At 41.7% G+C, this 18,393-nt stretch overlaps 1 protein-coding gene across 1 annotated transcript in view; it reads left to right on the forward strand.

The window, feature by feature from the left end:
- Nucleotides 1–18,393, forward strand: part of Morc2 (MORC family CW-type zinc finger 2) — a 47,978-nt gene that overhangs the window by 14,202 nt on the left and 15,383 nt on the right. The window contains exons 4-13 of the mRNA XM_021652247.2: nt 7,159–7,227; nt 7,718–7,808; nt 10,688–10,796; nt 14,250–14,409; nt 14,522–14,633; nt 15,097–15,222; nt 15,751–15,830; nt 16,661–16,743; nt 16,972–17,057; nt 18,188–18,328. Coding sequence (XP_021507922.1) covers nt 7,159–7,227; nt 7,718–7,808; nt 10,688–10,796; nt 14,250–14,409; nt 14,522–14,633; nt 15,097–15,222; nt 15,751–15,830; nt 16,661–16,743; nt 16,972–17,057; nt 18,188–18,328 — 1,057 coding nt within the window. The remainder of the gene's footprint in view (nt 1–7,158; nt 7,228–7,717; nt 7,809–10,687; nt 10,797–14,249; nt 14,410–14,521; nt 14,634–15,096; nt 15,223–15,750; nt 15,831–16,660; nt 16,744–16,971; nt 17,058–18,187; nt 18,329–18,393) is intronic.

Below are 18,393 nucleotides of genomic sequence, written 5' to 3' on the forward strand. Positions count from 1 at the left end.
AGGTAGAAATGGGGCAGGCTCTGATCATATAAGTCTTAGAACCCAGGAGATTTATAAGAGTAGGGGAACAGAATAGTGGGAAGTAAAATAACCCAGTATTAGTCATCTTTCTGCCAGGCAATATCTTGTTGGAATTAGTCCTTCACTACTCTTGGTAGCAGAGATTCCTCCCTGGAAGGTTGCTGCTATCAGTTACATTAGATAGTTGGTTTATAGAGATGTTGAGACCATGTTTTGGTTGGTGTTCTCTAGCGTAACTGAAGGAATGGATGTGCTAGCAAGGTGAAGGCAAATAGGCAAAGAGCAAAACCTTTTGTCTTCCATGTCCTTATTATATAGGTTTTCAGCAGAAGGTGTGGCCTTGATTAAAGTATCTTCCTGCCTCAAGATCCAGGTCAAAGTCATGTGTCTTCCTACCTCAGTGGCCCAGATTATATAATGATGATGATGATGCCAGGCTTGGTGGCACATGCCTTTAATCCCAGCACTCAGGGAGGCTGGGGCAGGTAGATCTCTGATTTCAAGGCCAATCTGGTCTACAAAGTGAGTCCAGGACAGCCAAGGCTACATAGAGAAACTCTTGTCTCAGTAAAAAACAAACAAAACAACACCAATACAAAATAAAGTAGAAGTGGATCCACCCACCTCAAACCAAGCAGAAAATCACTCATGGGTATGCCCTCCATTTCTAGATTTCAGTTAATTCCAGGTGTGGTCAAATTGACAATCAAGAAAAGCCATCCTAAGTCCACCCCTTGTCAACTTGACACTCAAATCATATTTATGTCTTGATTAATTTCTAGATGAAAACAATAACCAGGTTTTAATAATGCATACATATAACTATCCCACATACAATTGCAAACACATTATATATTTAACCAGGTCACATTTACACCTAATATGATATAACTATCCCTTGTATAACCTCAAACTTATAAATTTAGAATAGGTGGCGGTGTCCCTTGGGGGACATTCTTTTGGTAGCTCAAATGATAACCATTGATCTTTTTTAATTGATGTTACATAACATGACAAGGAAATTGAAAGAAAACAAACATATCTGTACATACACGTTCTTAACAGAATATAACATGTCAACTATAATCTTCATTTCTGTAACTGGTCATTGTGGCTTTAGCTGGTATTTATAATTACTTAATTGCTCTTTTTGTATTTCTTCCACCCTTGGCAAAAGCTCAGCAGGTCTTTTTTTTCCTCCTGGAAGAGTGACCCACCTTTATTCCTGATGGGTCTGTGCCCTTTGTCATCCTGCTTGGATTAGGTTGTAATTTCCCATTGACTTTAATCACAGGAGATGGTAGCACCAAGAGACACCCTAAAGGATCTCCTGCACTCCAGACATAATCATTCTTTCCTCCATTGTGGAGAAGCAATCCAATGCCCTGGTTAAGGTAATCAGGACCAGTCACCACTCCTAACCCTGTTATTCCTTTCTTAGCCTGTTGGCCTAAGGGCATCAGAAGCCCAGAGTTATCAGGGGGAAGTCTGAGCTTCCAGTTCAAAGGTTGTTTGTTGTAGCTCCCAGCAGGAACTTTCCCTACTCTGTAACCTAAACTTCGAGGCCAGCAGAACTTAAGTCTGTAGTAACAGGAAGCAAAAATTTTCCTAGTGGGGTCGCTAGTGTGATATAGTAAATGGAACTATTCCCCTTTTTACCTCTTGATTTCTGGACTAATGGATCCTGGCAATGGAAGAAACTGTATTTTGTTTGGACACTGATTCAAAGCATATACTGCCTTCTGGAAACCCTGCCCCAGCCCTCCAGGCTGCTGCCACCTAATTGGCACTGTAACTGTGTCTTCAAAAGGCCATTCCATCTTTCTATCAGGCCAGCTGCTTCAGGATGGTGAGGAACATGGCAAGACCAGTGGATTCCACTGTTGCCATTCTCTGGCTGTGAAGTGAGTTCCGTGGTTAGAAGCAATACTGTGTAGAGTACCATGTCAGTGGATAAGGCATCTGTAAGTCTGTTGATGGTGGTTTGGGCAGAAGCATTACATGAAGGAAAGGCAAATTCATAACCAGAATAAGTGTCTACTCCAGTAAGGACAAAGCATTGACCTTTCCACAGAGGAAGTGGTCCAGTGTAGTCAGTCTGCCGTCTGGTCACCCTAGGAATGATGTCATATCTGGGGCTCAATATTAGTCTCTGCCGTTAGCAGATCTGGCACTCAGCACTGGCTATAACCAGGTCACTTGTTGAATGGCAATCTGAGTTGTCAAGCGCACATATAACTACCATTTGTGCCACCATGGCCACTTTGCTCATGGGCCCATTGGTCAGTGACAGGAATGGCTGGAGAAAGATGCTGACTATCCACAGAACAGGTCATTCTATCTACTCAATTATTGAGCTTCTCCGCAGCAGTAGTCACCTTTTGATGAGCATTTACATGGGACAGAAGTATCTTCACATCCTTTGCCCACTTGAAGAGATCCACCCATATTATTCTTCCCCAGATGTCTTTCTCACCAATTTTCCAATGTTGTTTCCAAGTACCTGATCATCCAGCCCATCCATTGGCTACAGACATGAATCAGTGAACAATTAGACATCTGGCCATTTGTCCTTTGGAGAAAGTCACTGCTGGTTTAGCAGACAATGAAGGATTAATTTTCTTAGTCAAAGGTGAAGATGGCAATATTTCAAGGGATGGGCTGAGAGAACTACTTCCTCAGGTGAAAAAAACCCTTGAGAATGGGAAGGTTCAAAGTTCTTGGCTTCAGTAGGGCCCTCCCACGAATTCCAATCCCAAATTACAGGATGTCATTCTCTACCAACTAATGCTGTTACTTTAACTATGGACATCCTCCAAGGCTGGGACTTGAGTTTTCACTGTTATTCAGCCAGCCTTATAATGAGGGCTTCAGTTTGATTTTCCACAACTTGAGCTCCTGTGGCTGCTGGAGAGAAGATTTTTCTAGAGCACACTTAGAAACCTTTAGGCTGTTTATGCACATCTAGACCTGGTCAGTTTTATTACTATGTTCTTTTTAATTTTAATTTTATTTTTTTTGTCCTTCACCATAATCTGAGATGCTAGAAGCTGGTTGATTTTTATCATGTAACTCATCCCTATCCTTCGTCAGTTTATCCAGAGATAAATCAATCATCATTATTTTCCTTATTTTTCTCTAAACTGTCAAAAGTTCATATTCAGGGTCACCAAATCCATTGCTACTCATAATTAGTAAATCAGGATAATCAAATGCATTTATCTCCTTAAGGTTGTACCATGGGTTCATACCATGGGTTCTCCAGAAGAAGGGGTAACTGGAGAAGTTTCGGTAATTGTAGGTGTTGGCAAATTGAAAAGCCTGCTACAGATACTTAAAAGATTCATCTTTATACTTCCGTTGTTCCAGAACTACTTCTGGTATCAAAATTTCTATTAGTCAGGTTTCTGTAGAGTAACAGAACTTAATAGAATGTGAATCTCCAGCTAATCCAACAATGGCTACTTGTTAACAGAAAATCCGAGAATTCAGAAGTTGCTCATCAGTCCACAAGGCTGGATGCCCCAGCAAGTCTGCAGTATACATTGGAATCCCAAAGAGGCAGACTCTAATGGCAGTGAAGGAATGGATCAGTGAAGGAGTGGATGTGCTAGCAAGGAGAGGGCAAGCAGGCAAAGAGCAAAAGCTTCTGTCTTCCATGTCCTTATATAGGCTTCCAGCAGAAGGTGTGTCCCAGATTAAAGGTGTATCTTCCCGCCTCAAGATCCAGATTAGAAGTGGATCCACCCACTTCAAAGCAAGCAGACAATCCCTCACAGGTGTGCCCTCCATTTCTGGATTCAACTTGACTACATCTGGAGTTAACTAGAATGGCTGTCATAGACTGTCTCTTTGAAATGTTAGGCTTAAAACTGGACGCTTAAAACAGCCTCTGCTGTTTTGCTTAGGTGACTTTGATTTTACGTTGTAAGATCATCTTTCTCCCAGAGTGATGGTAACAGTGAAAGTTTTTAGTCATTGTCATTAACCTTTTATTTACTTTTTAAATTGTTTGGTTTTTGTCTATTCATTATTTATAGCATCTTTTTTGATCATTTTGATACTAAAAACTTGAAAAATGGAATAGAAATCCATTCTTAAGTCTAATTTGGCTAATGTGATAAATTTTATTGACATTGTTTTCTGAAATCGGAAAGGTTTTTGGTCATATTTTGAGCAACATGCCTAACTTTTGAAAGGCTGCATTTATGTGGAATATACAGTTACCAGATAACTCACTTCATGGAATCACTTGATAAATAGGAATGAAACACAGAGATGAAGTACTTACAGTTTTTTGGAGAAAAGAAAGTGTTCAGGCCGTCTACATATCAGCTATCCTGCTGACATTCTGAAAGCCTTTTGTTGAAAAGTGGTAGGTGTACTTTGGATTTGTTATAATTTGTTTTTGGTTTTAGACAGGATCACACTGTGTAGTTTTAGACAAAAGTAACCGAGAAAAGGAGTATAGCGAGAGACTTCAAGATGATTACTAAATCTCCTACATGGTGCCACTTTTCCATGCTGTAGCTGAGTGTGCTTGCAGGAGTGCTGACAGTCACCTCTCAAAGAAACAGTGACTGTTCCAACCATTACTCAGAGGATAAAGAAAAATGAGCCGCTGCTTTAAGTGATATTGAAGGAACACATCCTCATAGCTGAGTCTTTGTAAGAAGTTATAAAGAAAAGATCATCTCTGTTCTCTTCTACAACCTTCATTGGGTAAAGTTTAGAAGGAAATTCAGGCTGGCCAGTAGTGGTGCATAACTTTAATCTCAGCATTTGGGAGGCAGAGGCAGTTGGATCTCTGTGAGTTCAAGGCTCACTACAGAGTGATTTCCAGGATAGCCAAGGCTACACAGAGAAACCCTGTCTCAAACCCCCCTCCCCCTCAAAAAAAAAAAAGAAAAGAAGGAAAGTTAGATGATAAATGGAGTGATCAATGTGCTTTGGGAAAAGTCCAGAGGGTGAGTTAAGGTCTTTGCTCTAAGAACCTAATATTTAATTTAAGAAAGAGCACACTATAAATGGTTACAGACAGATAACTGGACCTTATGGGAACAGTAAGGAGCTAGGTGTTGTGGTACATGCCATTAATTCCAGCCCTATGGGGTTAGAGGTATGAAATCAGTTCCATCATCTCTACTACATAGGGAGTTCTAGGCCAACCCGGGCACTGTGGTCTTAACAGTATTGCAAAATGCATGAAGAAACTTTTAAAAAAATATTTCTTTCTGTCTCTGTCTCTGCCACAAATGTGGGGTGGGGAAACAAGGAGGCCAAAAGAGAGCCTATAGAGTTGGAATTATTGGTGGTTGTGAGCCACCGGGTGTGGTTCCTGAGAACTGAATTTAGGTCTTCTGCAAGAGCACTATGTTCTCTTAAACACTGAATCTTCTGTCCATGAAAAAAAAAACAAAAAACAAAAAAACTTTGAGATAAATCTTTGAACTAGGAGAACTTGAATGCACAGTTGAAGTAACTTTTTAAGCATTATTCAAGGAGTTTCAGCGGTTTGGGGCCATTTTTCAAATACATTTGGCTCAGAACAGTTTTTAATCCCAAATCAGTCTTCACATAATTTTTATGGCATGGTATATAGCAAACCTCTCTGGGCAGGCCCTAGGACAGTGCTGCCTCCGTACTCAACCCAATTTGAGTCTCCATGTGACACTGCTTTTTATAAATGGAAACTTTGGAGTCTTTTAATACTTTAAAGACAGGAACAACAACAAAAAGCCCTTGTTCCTGCTTGCCACATTTCACTTGGGTTATCAGATTTTGATAAGAGGTACTGCCTTAGGGAAAATGTTCTCATCTACTAGGATCTTCCAGGACTTGAACTTTCAAGAGGCATTTGTATTGAGAGTCTCCTGAACATTGAGTGATACTTGAAAATCTTTGTGGTTTGTGTTCCATCTAAAACAGTATTTTAATTTACATTAGTTTTCTATTTAGCAGAGGGCAGTCATGGCTCACTTAGTTTTACCCTGCGGGGAGGACAAAAAGCATTTAAAACAGATTTGCTGGGTAGATAATTGTACTAAGTGAAGTGAAGCTTGGTCTCTCCCTTAAGGAGCAGGCTTCAAAGTAGCCTTGGGCTTCACCCTAGATTGATTTATACAGACTTCCTCCTTTTTAGAAGTGTTACTTTTATTCTTGTGCCGAGCAGTAGACTATGAACAGCATCTGTGCTGGACAGGTTCTTTACATGGTTTGTTTATGTCCCCTGCTTGTACTTCTGCCTCCCTCTGTTTTATGCCTGCACATCAGATTCCCATTGTTTATGTAGATTTCATTGAGTTAAAAGGCACCTTGAAAATTGGTATAGTCTTTAAATGTTTTCTCCACTGTTACTACCTGCTATGAGTTGCCACTTGGTGCTACATAAGACAGTTACTAAGAAAATTATTCATCTACTTACTGGGATGGCCGGCACAGTCTGTTGTGCCTAGAAGCTCTGCCACAGCTGTTCTGTATCTTATTACTAGGGGACTGTAATCTGACTAGGTAGGGCTAGCCCAGAACCAAGAACCTCTTGCTGCATCTTGTATCATCTTGCTTCCTTTCAAGGTCCTGTATCTAGGAGGGGACATGACAGTGACTACAGTTAGTCATACTCTGCATTTAACCTAGAGCTGATCCTATATAAAACAGTAATTCATCTTTTAGCTGCCATCATTATACTCACATTCCATCTGGCATCATCATTTTGAATGTTACCTCAGATTTAAATCACAAAGGAAGGAACCTTATTGAGCAAATGGTTTATATAAGGTATGGTACATAATAGACTACTTGAATGACTTGGGATCCATGACATTGGGCAGATGTAATAATAAATCAAATAAAGAGAAGAAAGATATAAAGGCCACGCATATCAGTGGTCTTGAATATGGTTGAATACTGGCCCCTTCTAATAGATTCTCAGAAGCTTTGTTGTAAATTAGAAATCACTAGAGCAGCTTCACATCTTCAAGGGCTCTAAAGTTTAACTCCCACTAGCTTAGTACCAGCAGAACTAGATTTGACCTAACTCTTTTTACTTGGCTTCACTTCAGTTCACCTTCTGTTCATACCCAAGTTGTTGCCCTGTAAGAGGTAACAGCCCAGTAATGGCAGCTGCTTCTTTTACAGAGAGGCGGGAGGATCTTCGAGGAGGATTTATGCTTTGCTTTTTGGATGATGGAGCAGGAATGGATCCGAGTAAGTGGTTATGGTGATCGTTCTTTTGCAGAGAATTACAGTTGCTTTTCTGTGACCTCACTGTTGTGGCTAGAAGATCCACCTGGGGAATGAAAAGCCTGTTGCAACATCTCAAGCTTAATTACACTGTGTGTTTGCCGGGTCTTGTCCTAACATGGGAGGTGTTCAGACAACATGAATGTCAACCTAAAATCAGTTAGATTACCTTTTCCTTTGACAATGCATTTATCAGCTTGCATGACATCATGGAGCCATCACCACCGAGGGTTAGTCCTGGGACTGTTCACAGTGCTCTTGTAACAACACAGGACACTGTGGTGTTATTGATGGGCCAGGCAAGGATACACCTCATGACTGAATTTCCTTGGAGAGAAATTCAGCCATACTGGCACATGGCTATGCTTGTATTTAATGTGACTCAGATTCACTGACTTTGAGAAGTCTGGGAGAGAAATGCTAACTTTTTATTTTCTCTTGTCTACCACTTGAGGTGATGCTGCCAGTGTGATACAGTTTGGAAAGTCAGCCAAACGAACTCCTGAGTCCACCCAAATTGGGCAGTATGGCAATGGATTAAAATCGTACGTATATTGGAAGCCTGTCATAGGGCAGGACACAAACGTCACATGTTGCGCTCTTGTTCTTCTCTTTGTCTATTCCTCTAGGGCTATAAATCTGAAGCAATAGAGTCAGAAAGGGGTAATGATTGAGGGTAGTTTACTAACTGTTCACCTGAATTTGCTCAGTATATTGAGTAGTATGAATATCTAAAACATTATTCTCTAGAACTTTTTCTTTCCCCTTATTGAAGATTATTTTTATTCTGTGGTTGAGGATGTGAGTGGATCTTTTCTAGGCCTGGGGTATATCTGAGATGGCAAGGGAGTCACTTCACAGTGTATCAGTATGCTTGTGCCAGGCACTAGGGATCCAGAGTGAATAAAAGAAACAAAGGGTTTTTCTTTTGTAGTAAGCTGTCTGTGTGGACATCCTGCAAGGTCGTATAGGAGGCTGCCCATCTAGTACCTTCAGTCTGTTGATCCCTTAGACCTTGGTTCCCACTTGTTCAGTGCTTGGAATGTGTTCTGGTTTCGAGTGAAGCCCCGGGGGGTGTTCTATTTCTGAAATGCTCACTTCCAGCTGCACATACCTTTGGGTGGAATAAGATTTAGTGGAATTGGAGTTTGTGCAAGTGGAATTATGAGTCATGTTCTAGCCTTGCTGTGGAAATGTGTTGTTGTTTTATTTGAGAAACGGTTGTGGTTTGATCTGTCAGCAGCCTTGATTGGGCCTCATGTGCATTGTACGTTGGGTGTGGAAAAGAGAGTGTTTCCAAAGGGACCATTGGCCTGGTGCCGGGGCTTTGATTTGTTCTCAGGACAGGAACCAAATGTTAGTAAGTACCTACCATGTGCCGAGAGGTACTGTGCTAAACTTCATATGGATGATATCACTTAAGCCTCACTTTAACCTATGATCAGTGGGTTTTATTAACATTCTCAGATGAATAAATTGAGTTGTATAGGAGTAAAGTGACTTGCCTGTGGGTGTAAAGGTGTTTATGTGAAAAGGGGAAATATGAATCAGGTCTTTCTGATTAGAAAATGGGAGTGACTGTCTATTTCACTTAGGTCAGACAAAGGTTCCGCTCTCAATCCAGCCATTTAGTCACTGAAGTTGTGGCTTCTTGTAAATTGATCATACTTATCAAATAGTTGAGGATCAAGTTCTCTTATTGCTTTGAGATTCCCTAGTTTATGATCATAGGGGGACCCTTCTCCAGAAGATTCTGAGAAGGTAATCTAAGACCTCTGAAACTGAGGTCTTGATAGTCCTATCAGTTCTGCAGGCTCAGCTTTAACCTCTCTGATTGTTTCCTAACCTAGAAAATGAGGTTCTAACTTCTGATAGGAGCCAATAAATGTGACTTCAGAAAGTGCTTAGAACATGCACAGAGTCAGAATGCAGTTATCAACATGTTTTGAGGGCTTTTTTGAAGGTCCCATTGAACTGGAGCCATCTAGTGTTCAAAGTTTAGAAGTTAAATGAGGTGACTTGTGGTGAACATAGGATTGAGCAAGGAAGGCTGCTAATCAGACCCTACAGTCAGGATCAGAAACAGCCTAACCCACAAACAACAACAACAAAAAAGTGTGACGAAAGTTTCGCTAAATATAAATACTAAGTTTTGCTAAGTAAGGGCAATGCTGTCCGTAAGCTGCTGGGAAGGAGGAAGTATACTGAGATTTTAGGGAAATGAGCCCTGTCCTCAGGAAAAGGGGAGTTGGCAGCCCTCAGGGAATCTGTGGAGTGTCTTGGGAGTTTTCTTGAGTACTTGGGAAGTGAGACATGTTATTTGCTTGTATGCCTGGCATGCCAGGCTGGATTGTATATAGAGATTAATGAGACTTACTGCCATTGTCTTCTCCAGGGGTTGTTGTAAGGACTAATGAGATAATAGCCATAAAGCCCAGAAGCTGCTCAGAAAAAAAGAAACTAAACAGCCTCATTGTTGAGTGGAAAGTCCTTCTACTGCTGCTTCATATGTCTGCCCTGCCCTGTTCTGCCTGGAAAAGCCTGTCTGAACCTGTTCTGTAGAAGGATTATCATGGCCAAACAGAAAGGAAGCCATTGATTCCATTTAGACTTTTGCCAGATGTTTTGTTTTTCATTGATTTATTTTTGGGGGATTGAACCCAGATTCTTGTACACACAAGGCAAGTGTTCTATCACTCTGCTGTATTGACAAGCTTCAAACTTTTTCCTTATAGAACACAAACTCAAGGCTGTAGAATAAGCTTAAAGTAGCAAAGCTTTCTCAGGTTGAGAATGGCTAGAGTTACTGGACATGGCCTTTTTGAACTGATGACGTTATCAAAAAAAAAGTTAGCGTTTGTGTTTGGTAAATGTTGCAGTCATACTGGTTCTTGAAGGACTGTGAGACTAGTCTTTGACTCTTCTCTTGGCAGTGTTGCCATTTGATGAAGGCATAGGAGATTTTGTGTTAGTGAAGGAAGGACAGGATAGGAAGAGGGTGTAGCCCAAAAGAAGATAATGTGTTCAAGGTGTCAGCTGCTGGAGTGGAATTTGAGGATGTTACAAAGAAGCCCATGAGCCTAGATTTCAAGCAGTTCCCTTGTTTAGGGTTGTAGCCATAAGCTGAGGGTAGGGGGATCCTAACCCAGGGCCTGTGGCCTGAGTGAATATTTTCTAGAAGGATTGTGAGAATCCTTATCTAGAATGGAAGTTTGCTTAAGGAGGTTATAGGTTATAGACTAAGGAATTAGAGACCCTTAGGAAGGCGCAGCAAGGAGTGCTGACTGAATGGAAGGGAACAAGGGTTGTGCAACTCACCTCGAGACTGGGAGAGCCCTCTGATAGGCTTAGCCATGAAGGTGTGCTCCCTTTTCAGATGAGCTTTGAGTTCTTGGGAATAATCTGTTCTTTGTTTCGCTTTCAGGGGCTCAATGCGGATTGGAAAGGATTTTATCCTCTTCACTAAGAAGGAAGACACCATGACCTGTCTTTTCCTCTCTCGTACCTTTCATGAGGAAGAAGGCATTGATGAAGTAGGTTTTATTTTTGTGGCCTGAGTTGCTACTTGACATTTACTGGGTTTGTCTGTGGGTCTGGGCTCCTTGAAGCAGTAGAACTGGAGCAGGTGCCTGCTATTCCACGATGAGATGAATGGATGCATTGATTGAAGGTAGTAAGGCAGGTAATGCCTTTATATGCGAGGAAGTGAAACCTCAAGTTACTCCAGTGATGCCTGCCGTTCTGTTTCTGAGAATGAGACTGAAGTGGCAAGACATGAGAGTTGGGTTTGAAGCTTTTCCTTATTTGCAGGATTGTTTCTGTGGTGGATGTCGGCATGAAGAACTGTTGTCAGGGCGGGTATTTTGGGCTTCCCTAACTGATTGGAAATTATAGCTGGTAGTAATAATAGAACATCAGTGTCTTTCCTTTATGATTATTTTGTGGAGTATGTCGTGAACACATTTTCTTTTTGAGGAAATGTGTTGATCTAACTTAGAGGCCATGAGTCAGACTCTAACCAGGCAGGTGGTGAAACAGGTGAGCTCATTGTTATCAGCACCTTCCACCTGGTCTCACTAACAGCTGCTCCTTGCCTCAGTGATTATTACTGTCCTTGGAAGAGAGACTTAGTAATCAATCTTGCTTTTAGAATATATTGGTGGTAGGGGCTGACAAGATGGTTCAGCAGTTAAGAGCACTGAGGACCAGGTTTCAATTCCAGTACCCACATGACAGCTTACAACTGTGTAACTTCAGTTCCAGAGGATCTGATACCCTCTTCTTTTGGCCTATCTCTGCACCAAGTGTACATGTGGTACATAGACACACATGCAAGCAAAACATCCATATATGTTTAAAAAAAATTTTTTTTTTTTTGGTTATTAATTGTGTGAGCAAAACAGAAACCTAGCTGATTCTCTTAGTGGTCTGGTGGGTCAAATACTCATCGGCAGGTTTTTTGTTTGTTTGTTTGTTTGTTTGTTTTGAGACAGGGTCTAACTATGTAGTTCTGGTTGGGTAGAACATAGATCCAGGTGGCTTTGAAACTCACAGAGATCCACTTGCCTTTGCCTCCTCAGTGTAGGGATTAAAGGCACATACCACTGTGCTTGTCAGTAGCTGTTTTCTTAGTGTGGGTGTACGGAAGGTCTGTCCAGCTTCCTTCCAGGTATGAGTAATGGAGGCCAGAGCCTGAGAGGGACCTGGGATGTGTAGAAAGATTCATAGCTGTCACATAAGTAGATGGTCCAATTGAGAATTTCAATCTACTCCTCTGTTTGTTAGCAGTGATTGAATTTGTACTTCTCCTGTTAAGATCTAACCATAAATTTGTGACAAACTAATTGATATTAAAGTGGGAACCTTTTCCTAGCATTTTATTTAACCAATCAGTGGACTTTTTACCTACTAGATGAGGTTTGTTACCTTATCCAGCATATTTGGAGAGAGATGCACTGAGGCTATAAAGAGCAAACTTCTAGGAGAAGATAGGACAGGAAGATAGCCTGGGCTGTGCTATTCAGAAATGTTGCCTGGTGAAGGAGTCTTGAAGTCAGTAAAAGCATCATCTTTCTTAAGCCCCTGAGGTTGGTATTGGGGAAAGAGGTAGTCTTCAGAGAACAGGGCATGGCCAGGTTGGGGTAATGCTCAGGACTTTGTTTGAGTGGATGGGATTTCAATCAAGCAGTGCCTAGTGTTAGATTCTCTTTTAAAACGTCTATGTGGTTACTTTGCAGTGATTGGATTAGATTTGGAGTGGACCAGCTGAGAGGTTCTGTTTATGGTAGAAAGGTGGGAGGTGAGAGAAATGGCGTAACCTTTAAGAGTGTAAGACTCACTGATACAGTATTTGATGATTATTGGAGGGGGAACGGAAAGGATTAGAGAGACTTGCAGGTTCTGGTGTAGCAGTTGGAGGTAGTGGACCATCTGAAGGGAGGGGAGTGTAAGTTAGTATGGGGCATACAAAGTGAAGTCTGTGTCTGAAGTTTGGGGGCAATATTAGCTCTAGGCTGGCTTCCCTCCCTCCTTTCTTTCTCTCTTTCTTGTTTTCTCTCTTCTTCCTCTTTTTTTTTTTTTTTTCCAACATCCTTGGTCCCAGAAGATCACTTAAAAAAGAAAGTGGAGCAAGGGAAGGACTTGACCTAAGCAGGCCAACATTAAAAGATGTGGGTGAGGAGAAAGTCTAGGAAAAAAAACTGGGAAATTGATGACATAGAAGCTGAAGGAGAAGTGCCAAGTGGGAGCAATAGTGAAATTGGTGCCTGCAGTTTAGAGTGGTGCTGTCCTCACCTGCGACAGTATAGACACAAGTTCACAGAATGCAAATGGAACTTGATTCCCTTGGTAGAAAAGCTAGATTGAAATTTTTTCCTTACTTGGTGCTAGAAGGTCACTGTTTTGGATTGTACTCTAGTGCAAACTCTGCCAAGATTTCAAAATAAGATCATTTTCAGTCCAGGAGGAATGTGTCCAAACCAGCCCTGTGGTTGAGTGATTTCAGCATGAAGCTTTTTAGAAACCAGCAGTGTTAGAACTCTTTAATGAGGTATCACCCAGGCATGTGTTAAGATACAGAATTTCTCCTTTGTCTCATGTGTGGGGCATTTGGCTTAAACCCATGAGGTGCTTCGTTTGGTTTGCTGCTCAGAGAGAATCTCTTCAGCCAACCCCTGCTGGGGACTGCAAGGATGGCTAACTTGGAGCAAGGGATGAGGACATGCTAAAGCCACTGGGAAAATTTTTGAAGGAGTTTTTGTTGTTTTTTTTTTTAATTAGACATAACATCAAATTTTATATATGTTGAGGAATTATTACAATAAAGCACATAACCATGTAGCCTTGGAAGTTCCCTACGAACATTTGACCAATCTAGTGCTCATTCTGCCCCTGGGGGAATCACCTTCTGGTGACTTTTAGGATTATCACTTCCATTTTGGGGGCTGAGGGGCATTGTTTGTCACTGGTATTTGTGCATTACTTTGGCTTTGTTCATGTGCACTGACAATATAGAAATTCACTCGTGTCTTCAGATAATGTGTTTGTGAGATCCATCCATGTTGGTGTTTGTAGCTGTGCTTTTTTCATTTTTATTACCATAGACTATTTCAGTTTAGTCACTCTGTAGCAGATATTTGGGTTATTCCTACATGTGTATGTTTGTACATATGTGCAGAAGTATTTACCCAGAAGTAGAATTGCTGAGTTGTAGGTTATATTTTGTATCTCTAGATTCTCTAGATAATAGCAAATATATTTTTCTCTAGTGGTAAAAGTAGAATTTTTACCAAATTAATGAAATGGCCGAAGGCATCCCAGATAGACACAGAGACCTCTGAGGCACAAACCAGCATAGTGATGGGAGTTTGGGAAAGGACCAAAAGCTGCAGACCTGATACCAGACTATACTACTGAAGGGACAACTTGGTGGAAGGTGGCTCTGGAGCCCCAATCACACTGTCCGTCTGTGCTCACTCCAAACAAAGGTGATTGTCCCATTGCCTACCTGGAATGCTCGAACACGGGAACCTGTCACAGATAATGTAGAGAAGTTTGCCATTGAGACAGAGCTCGTCTACAAGTACTCTCCCTTCCACACTGAGGAGCAAGTGATGTCCCAGTTCATGAAGATTCCTGGGAATAGTGGTGAGTAGGCTTAGGACTTGTAGCCCAGAGAATCTGGGAGCTCTAGAGCTTCTGGGAATATAGGGGGTGAGCCAGGGTTGGCTGGCAGAGAGAAAGGATTTCTGTTCCCCAGGGACACTGGTGATCATCTTTAATCTCAAGCTCATGGATAACGGAGAGCCGGAACTAGACATAATCTCAAATCCAAAAGATATCCAGATGGCAGAAACCTCCCCAGAGGGCACGTGAGTATTATTGGGAAGGGCGGCAGGCCCTGGAACTGGCCTTTATTTCCTTAGGAGATAACTTCAGGGAAAAATGGAAGATCCCCTTTCATAGCTATATTGATAGAGCTGAAAACTCCTACCTGCTTATCAGCAAGACAGTGACTCCTCAGCCAAGCTAAAGCAAAGATTGATGATTTTCTGTTCTAACCTTTCATTTGACAGAAGAAACTGAGGCCTGGGTCTACAGGTAGTGAAATTACACTGGAGTTCCTAAGGGCTTAAGTGAAGTGTCTGTGGGGCACTTGTGCTAGGGACATGACAGGGCAGGATGTGTAGTACCTACGATGAGGAGCCATTCTGATCAAAGTTGAAGAGAAGCCAGAATGTGAAATGAAAGGAGAGGAACTACAGAGAGGCAGTCCATAACTTTGAGCTGATAGTGGTATGGGTGACAGAATGTTTTGGTTCCTGCTTTCTCCAGGAAGCCAGAGCGACGCTCCTTTCGAGCCTATGCTGCTGTGCTTTATATTGATCCCCGGATGAGGATCTTCATCCATGGGCACAAGGTGCAGACCAAGAGACTCTCCTGCTGCCTATATAAGCCCAGGTAAGAGCCTAGCTACCATGATCTAGACTGGGAAATGGAGCCTGGTCACATTTCTTAGGGTGTTGTTAGGATGATGCAATGTGGAGGCTCTTAACACTGCTGATTGTACCTGTGTACCAGAGAGTCACTTCTCTAGGAGGAAGAGAATGACTGTTGGGCTGTTGGGTTGGTTGGCCAGGACAGTTAAGAGAAGTGCTTCTGAGATGTGGAGAGTGGCACAGGGAGCTGTCTTGTCTCAAGTTCAGGAACCTGTAGACCCTTTACAGGAAAGGGAAAGCCCTGGCTTATTACTGAAGTTTATTCCTGCTGTAAGATTAGTGGCACCTGCTGAACACCAAAGACATCAGGAGGCCAGGGGAAAATTGAGTAAGGAATTGAATCATTTTGTTAAAATGAACTTGGATTTGTTTCATTACAAGGAGCCAGGGCAGCAACACATGTGAGGAGGCAGGGTGCTTCCTGAGCTGCTCAAGTTGGCTGCCCACCCCACTGCTGCTTGGCCCTAAGGTTGCTTTTTCCATTCTTCAGGATGTACAAGTATACATCAAGTCGTTTCAAGACTCGGGCAGAACAGGAAGTGAAGAAAGCAGAACATGTAGCACGGATTGGTAATGCTACTCCCTGTGTTGGGAGGAGGGGTAGAGGTGGGGACACTGCTTAAAGCCAAAGCCTGGGGACAAGGCTGTTCTCCGACCTTGGTCCAATTCCTCTCCAACCCTTCCCATCTCTAACTCTGCCAGCACTTCTCTACAGACTTGGCTCTTCCCTCCCACTATTTATAGGACTTTATGTAGGGCTGGAGTGGCATAAAACACACCTGTAGTCCTAATTTAAAACACATATCAACCCTTTGACTTGACCAGTTGAAATAGCTCATACTGCCCATAGAGTCAGGGTTTTCCTGACTCTAGTACAGAAGTCTCAAGGTTTCCCCACAGGAATAATCACTTTTTTTGCGGGGGAGGCCTGTTTGATGAGGGTGATTGTCTAAAGCATTCTTCAGGCTCTAGTTCATGCTGAAGATTGAATTTTTTTTTTCAGTCTTATTCATTTGTAAAGCTTGAAAAGCATGTCAGGCTATAAATAATGCTTTCCTTGGGGTTATGATTTTATTTGAGATAGACTTACTTTCTGTCCCATGTTGGCCTCAAACTCAGTGACCCTTTTGCAGAGTAATGGAATTGTAGGTATGTACCGTCTTGTCCGTGACAGTTTTGAATGTCAGTTGTTGTTGTTTTTAATCTGTTTGGTTCTTTTTTATTTTGTTTTGTTTTGTTTTCTGAAGCAATTCTGTAGGCTAAGCCCAGTGGTTTCCCAAGTGCCCATTGCTCCTCTAGGTGGCCTTTTCTTGTTAGAATATACTCCTTGTGCAGCAGGGATTGCTTTGTGGATCAAGGAAGGATGACAAACTGAACTCTTGATTTCTCTTTGGTTTTAGCTGAAGAGAAGGCCCGGGAGGCAGAGAGCAAAGCTCGGACATTAGAAGTACGCATGGGTGGAGACCTGACACGGGACTCCAGGGTAAGTCCTCAGACTGAGTTTTCTCTCCTGGCATATGTGGCGTTGGGATCCAGTGTCCTGAGCTTAGTAAAATGAAAGACAGCTTTTAAGTTTGTTCCCAGTAAGGTTACTTTTCTGTAAAAATAAACTTCAGGTATGTTTTAGCATCCAGATGATATCAATGTAAAAATCTCAGATTAATATGGTATAGAACACCTCCTCCCTTTACTGATGGTCATACGTTTGCAGGTGATGTTGCGGCAGGTCCAGAATACAGCCATCACCCTTCGTAGAGAAGCTGATGTCAAGAAAAGGATCAAGGATGCCAAGCAACGGTGAGTGCTTTTAGACAGCCCTTTGGTCTCTTAAAATTATGTAGCATTTGTACCAACCATCTCTGCTGTGGGTTGTAAATGCTGCCAGATGGGTCAGATATATTCTACTGACCTAGTGGAAGGCAAGCAGAGTTGACACTTCAAACATTAAACTCACTTCACTCACACTGTTGTACTTCTCTTATTTTTTTCTGTTAAGGTTGTAAAAAACGCCCATTGTATAAAACTTGAAAAAATATAAAACATTTAAGTAAAAAGTGTGAAACTTCCTTATTCTGAAAATATACATTCTTATCTCTTTGTATGTTCATAATTCATTCTTCCCACTGGTTACAAATGTAGAATAGTATAGATTGGGTTCTGTGCTTTTTCATTTAGAATTTATTGTTTTGGGGTCTAAATTGTCAGGTCCCTGATCCTAGCTTTGTGTTTGTCTTTGGGCCTTGAATTCCTAGCTAGACTCCAGGTGGCTCCCCTACCACAGACAGAAGTTTTAGGTTACTTCACTCTAACTTGTCCCAAGATTTTCTTGACATATGTTATATAAGTATCTTCTCCCACATATTTCTGTTAATTTTTTGCCCTTAAAACCATTACATAAGGGGAGGGGCATAGGGAGAGAAGAGGGAGGAGACGAGGTAAGGGCCACAACCAGGTTACAAATTGAATAAATTGTAATAAATGATGATGATAATAATAATAATAAAAACTATTACATAAGCCAGGCAGGGTAGCAAATGCCTTTAATCTCAGTACTCAGGGAGGCAGAGTGAGTTCCGGGACCCTACTTTGAAAAACAAAACAAAACAAACTGAACAATTATTACTGTTAAAGATTTGGAGGAAGGTATGACTATAATGTTATATTTATTCTACTATGTAACTCTGTAGAGATTTGTAGCAGTTACACAGTAGCTCATTCATATTTAAATCATCCCTGTTTTGCTGCATTAAAAATAAAAACCCAGCATTCTGTGTTTGTACAGAGGGTCACTAACAGTGCTTGTTATCCAGTCTGACATCACAGTGAGTGGAGATGTCAAATCTTAACATGCCTCAGTTAAGCTTCATCACCAGGAGGTTTTTCTGCTAATGAGTTACTATGTTTTATTTTTCCCCCCTCCTTTATAGAGCACTCAAAGAACCCAAGGAGCTGAACTTTGTTTTTGGGGTCAACATTGAACACCGGGACTTAGATGGCATGTTTATCTATAATTGTAGCCGCCTGATCAAGATGTATGAGAAAGTGGGCCCACAGCTAGAAGGGGGCATGTGAGTACTACTAGAGAGTTTTCCAGCCCAAGGTAAATGGCAGAAGAGATTTGGTGACAGAACTG

The sequence above is a fragment of the Meriones unguiculatus genome, chromosome 12 (genome assembly GCF_030254825.1).
Source record: "Meriones unguiculatus strain TT.TT164.6M chromosome 12, Bangor_MerUng_6.1, whole genome shotgun sequence".
In the NCBI taxonomy this organism is placed as follows: domain Eukaryota; kingdom Metazoa; phylum Chordata; class Mammalia; order Rodentia; family Muridae; genus Meriones; species Meriones unguiculatus.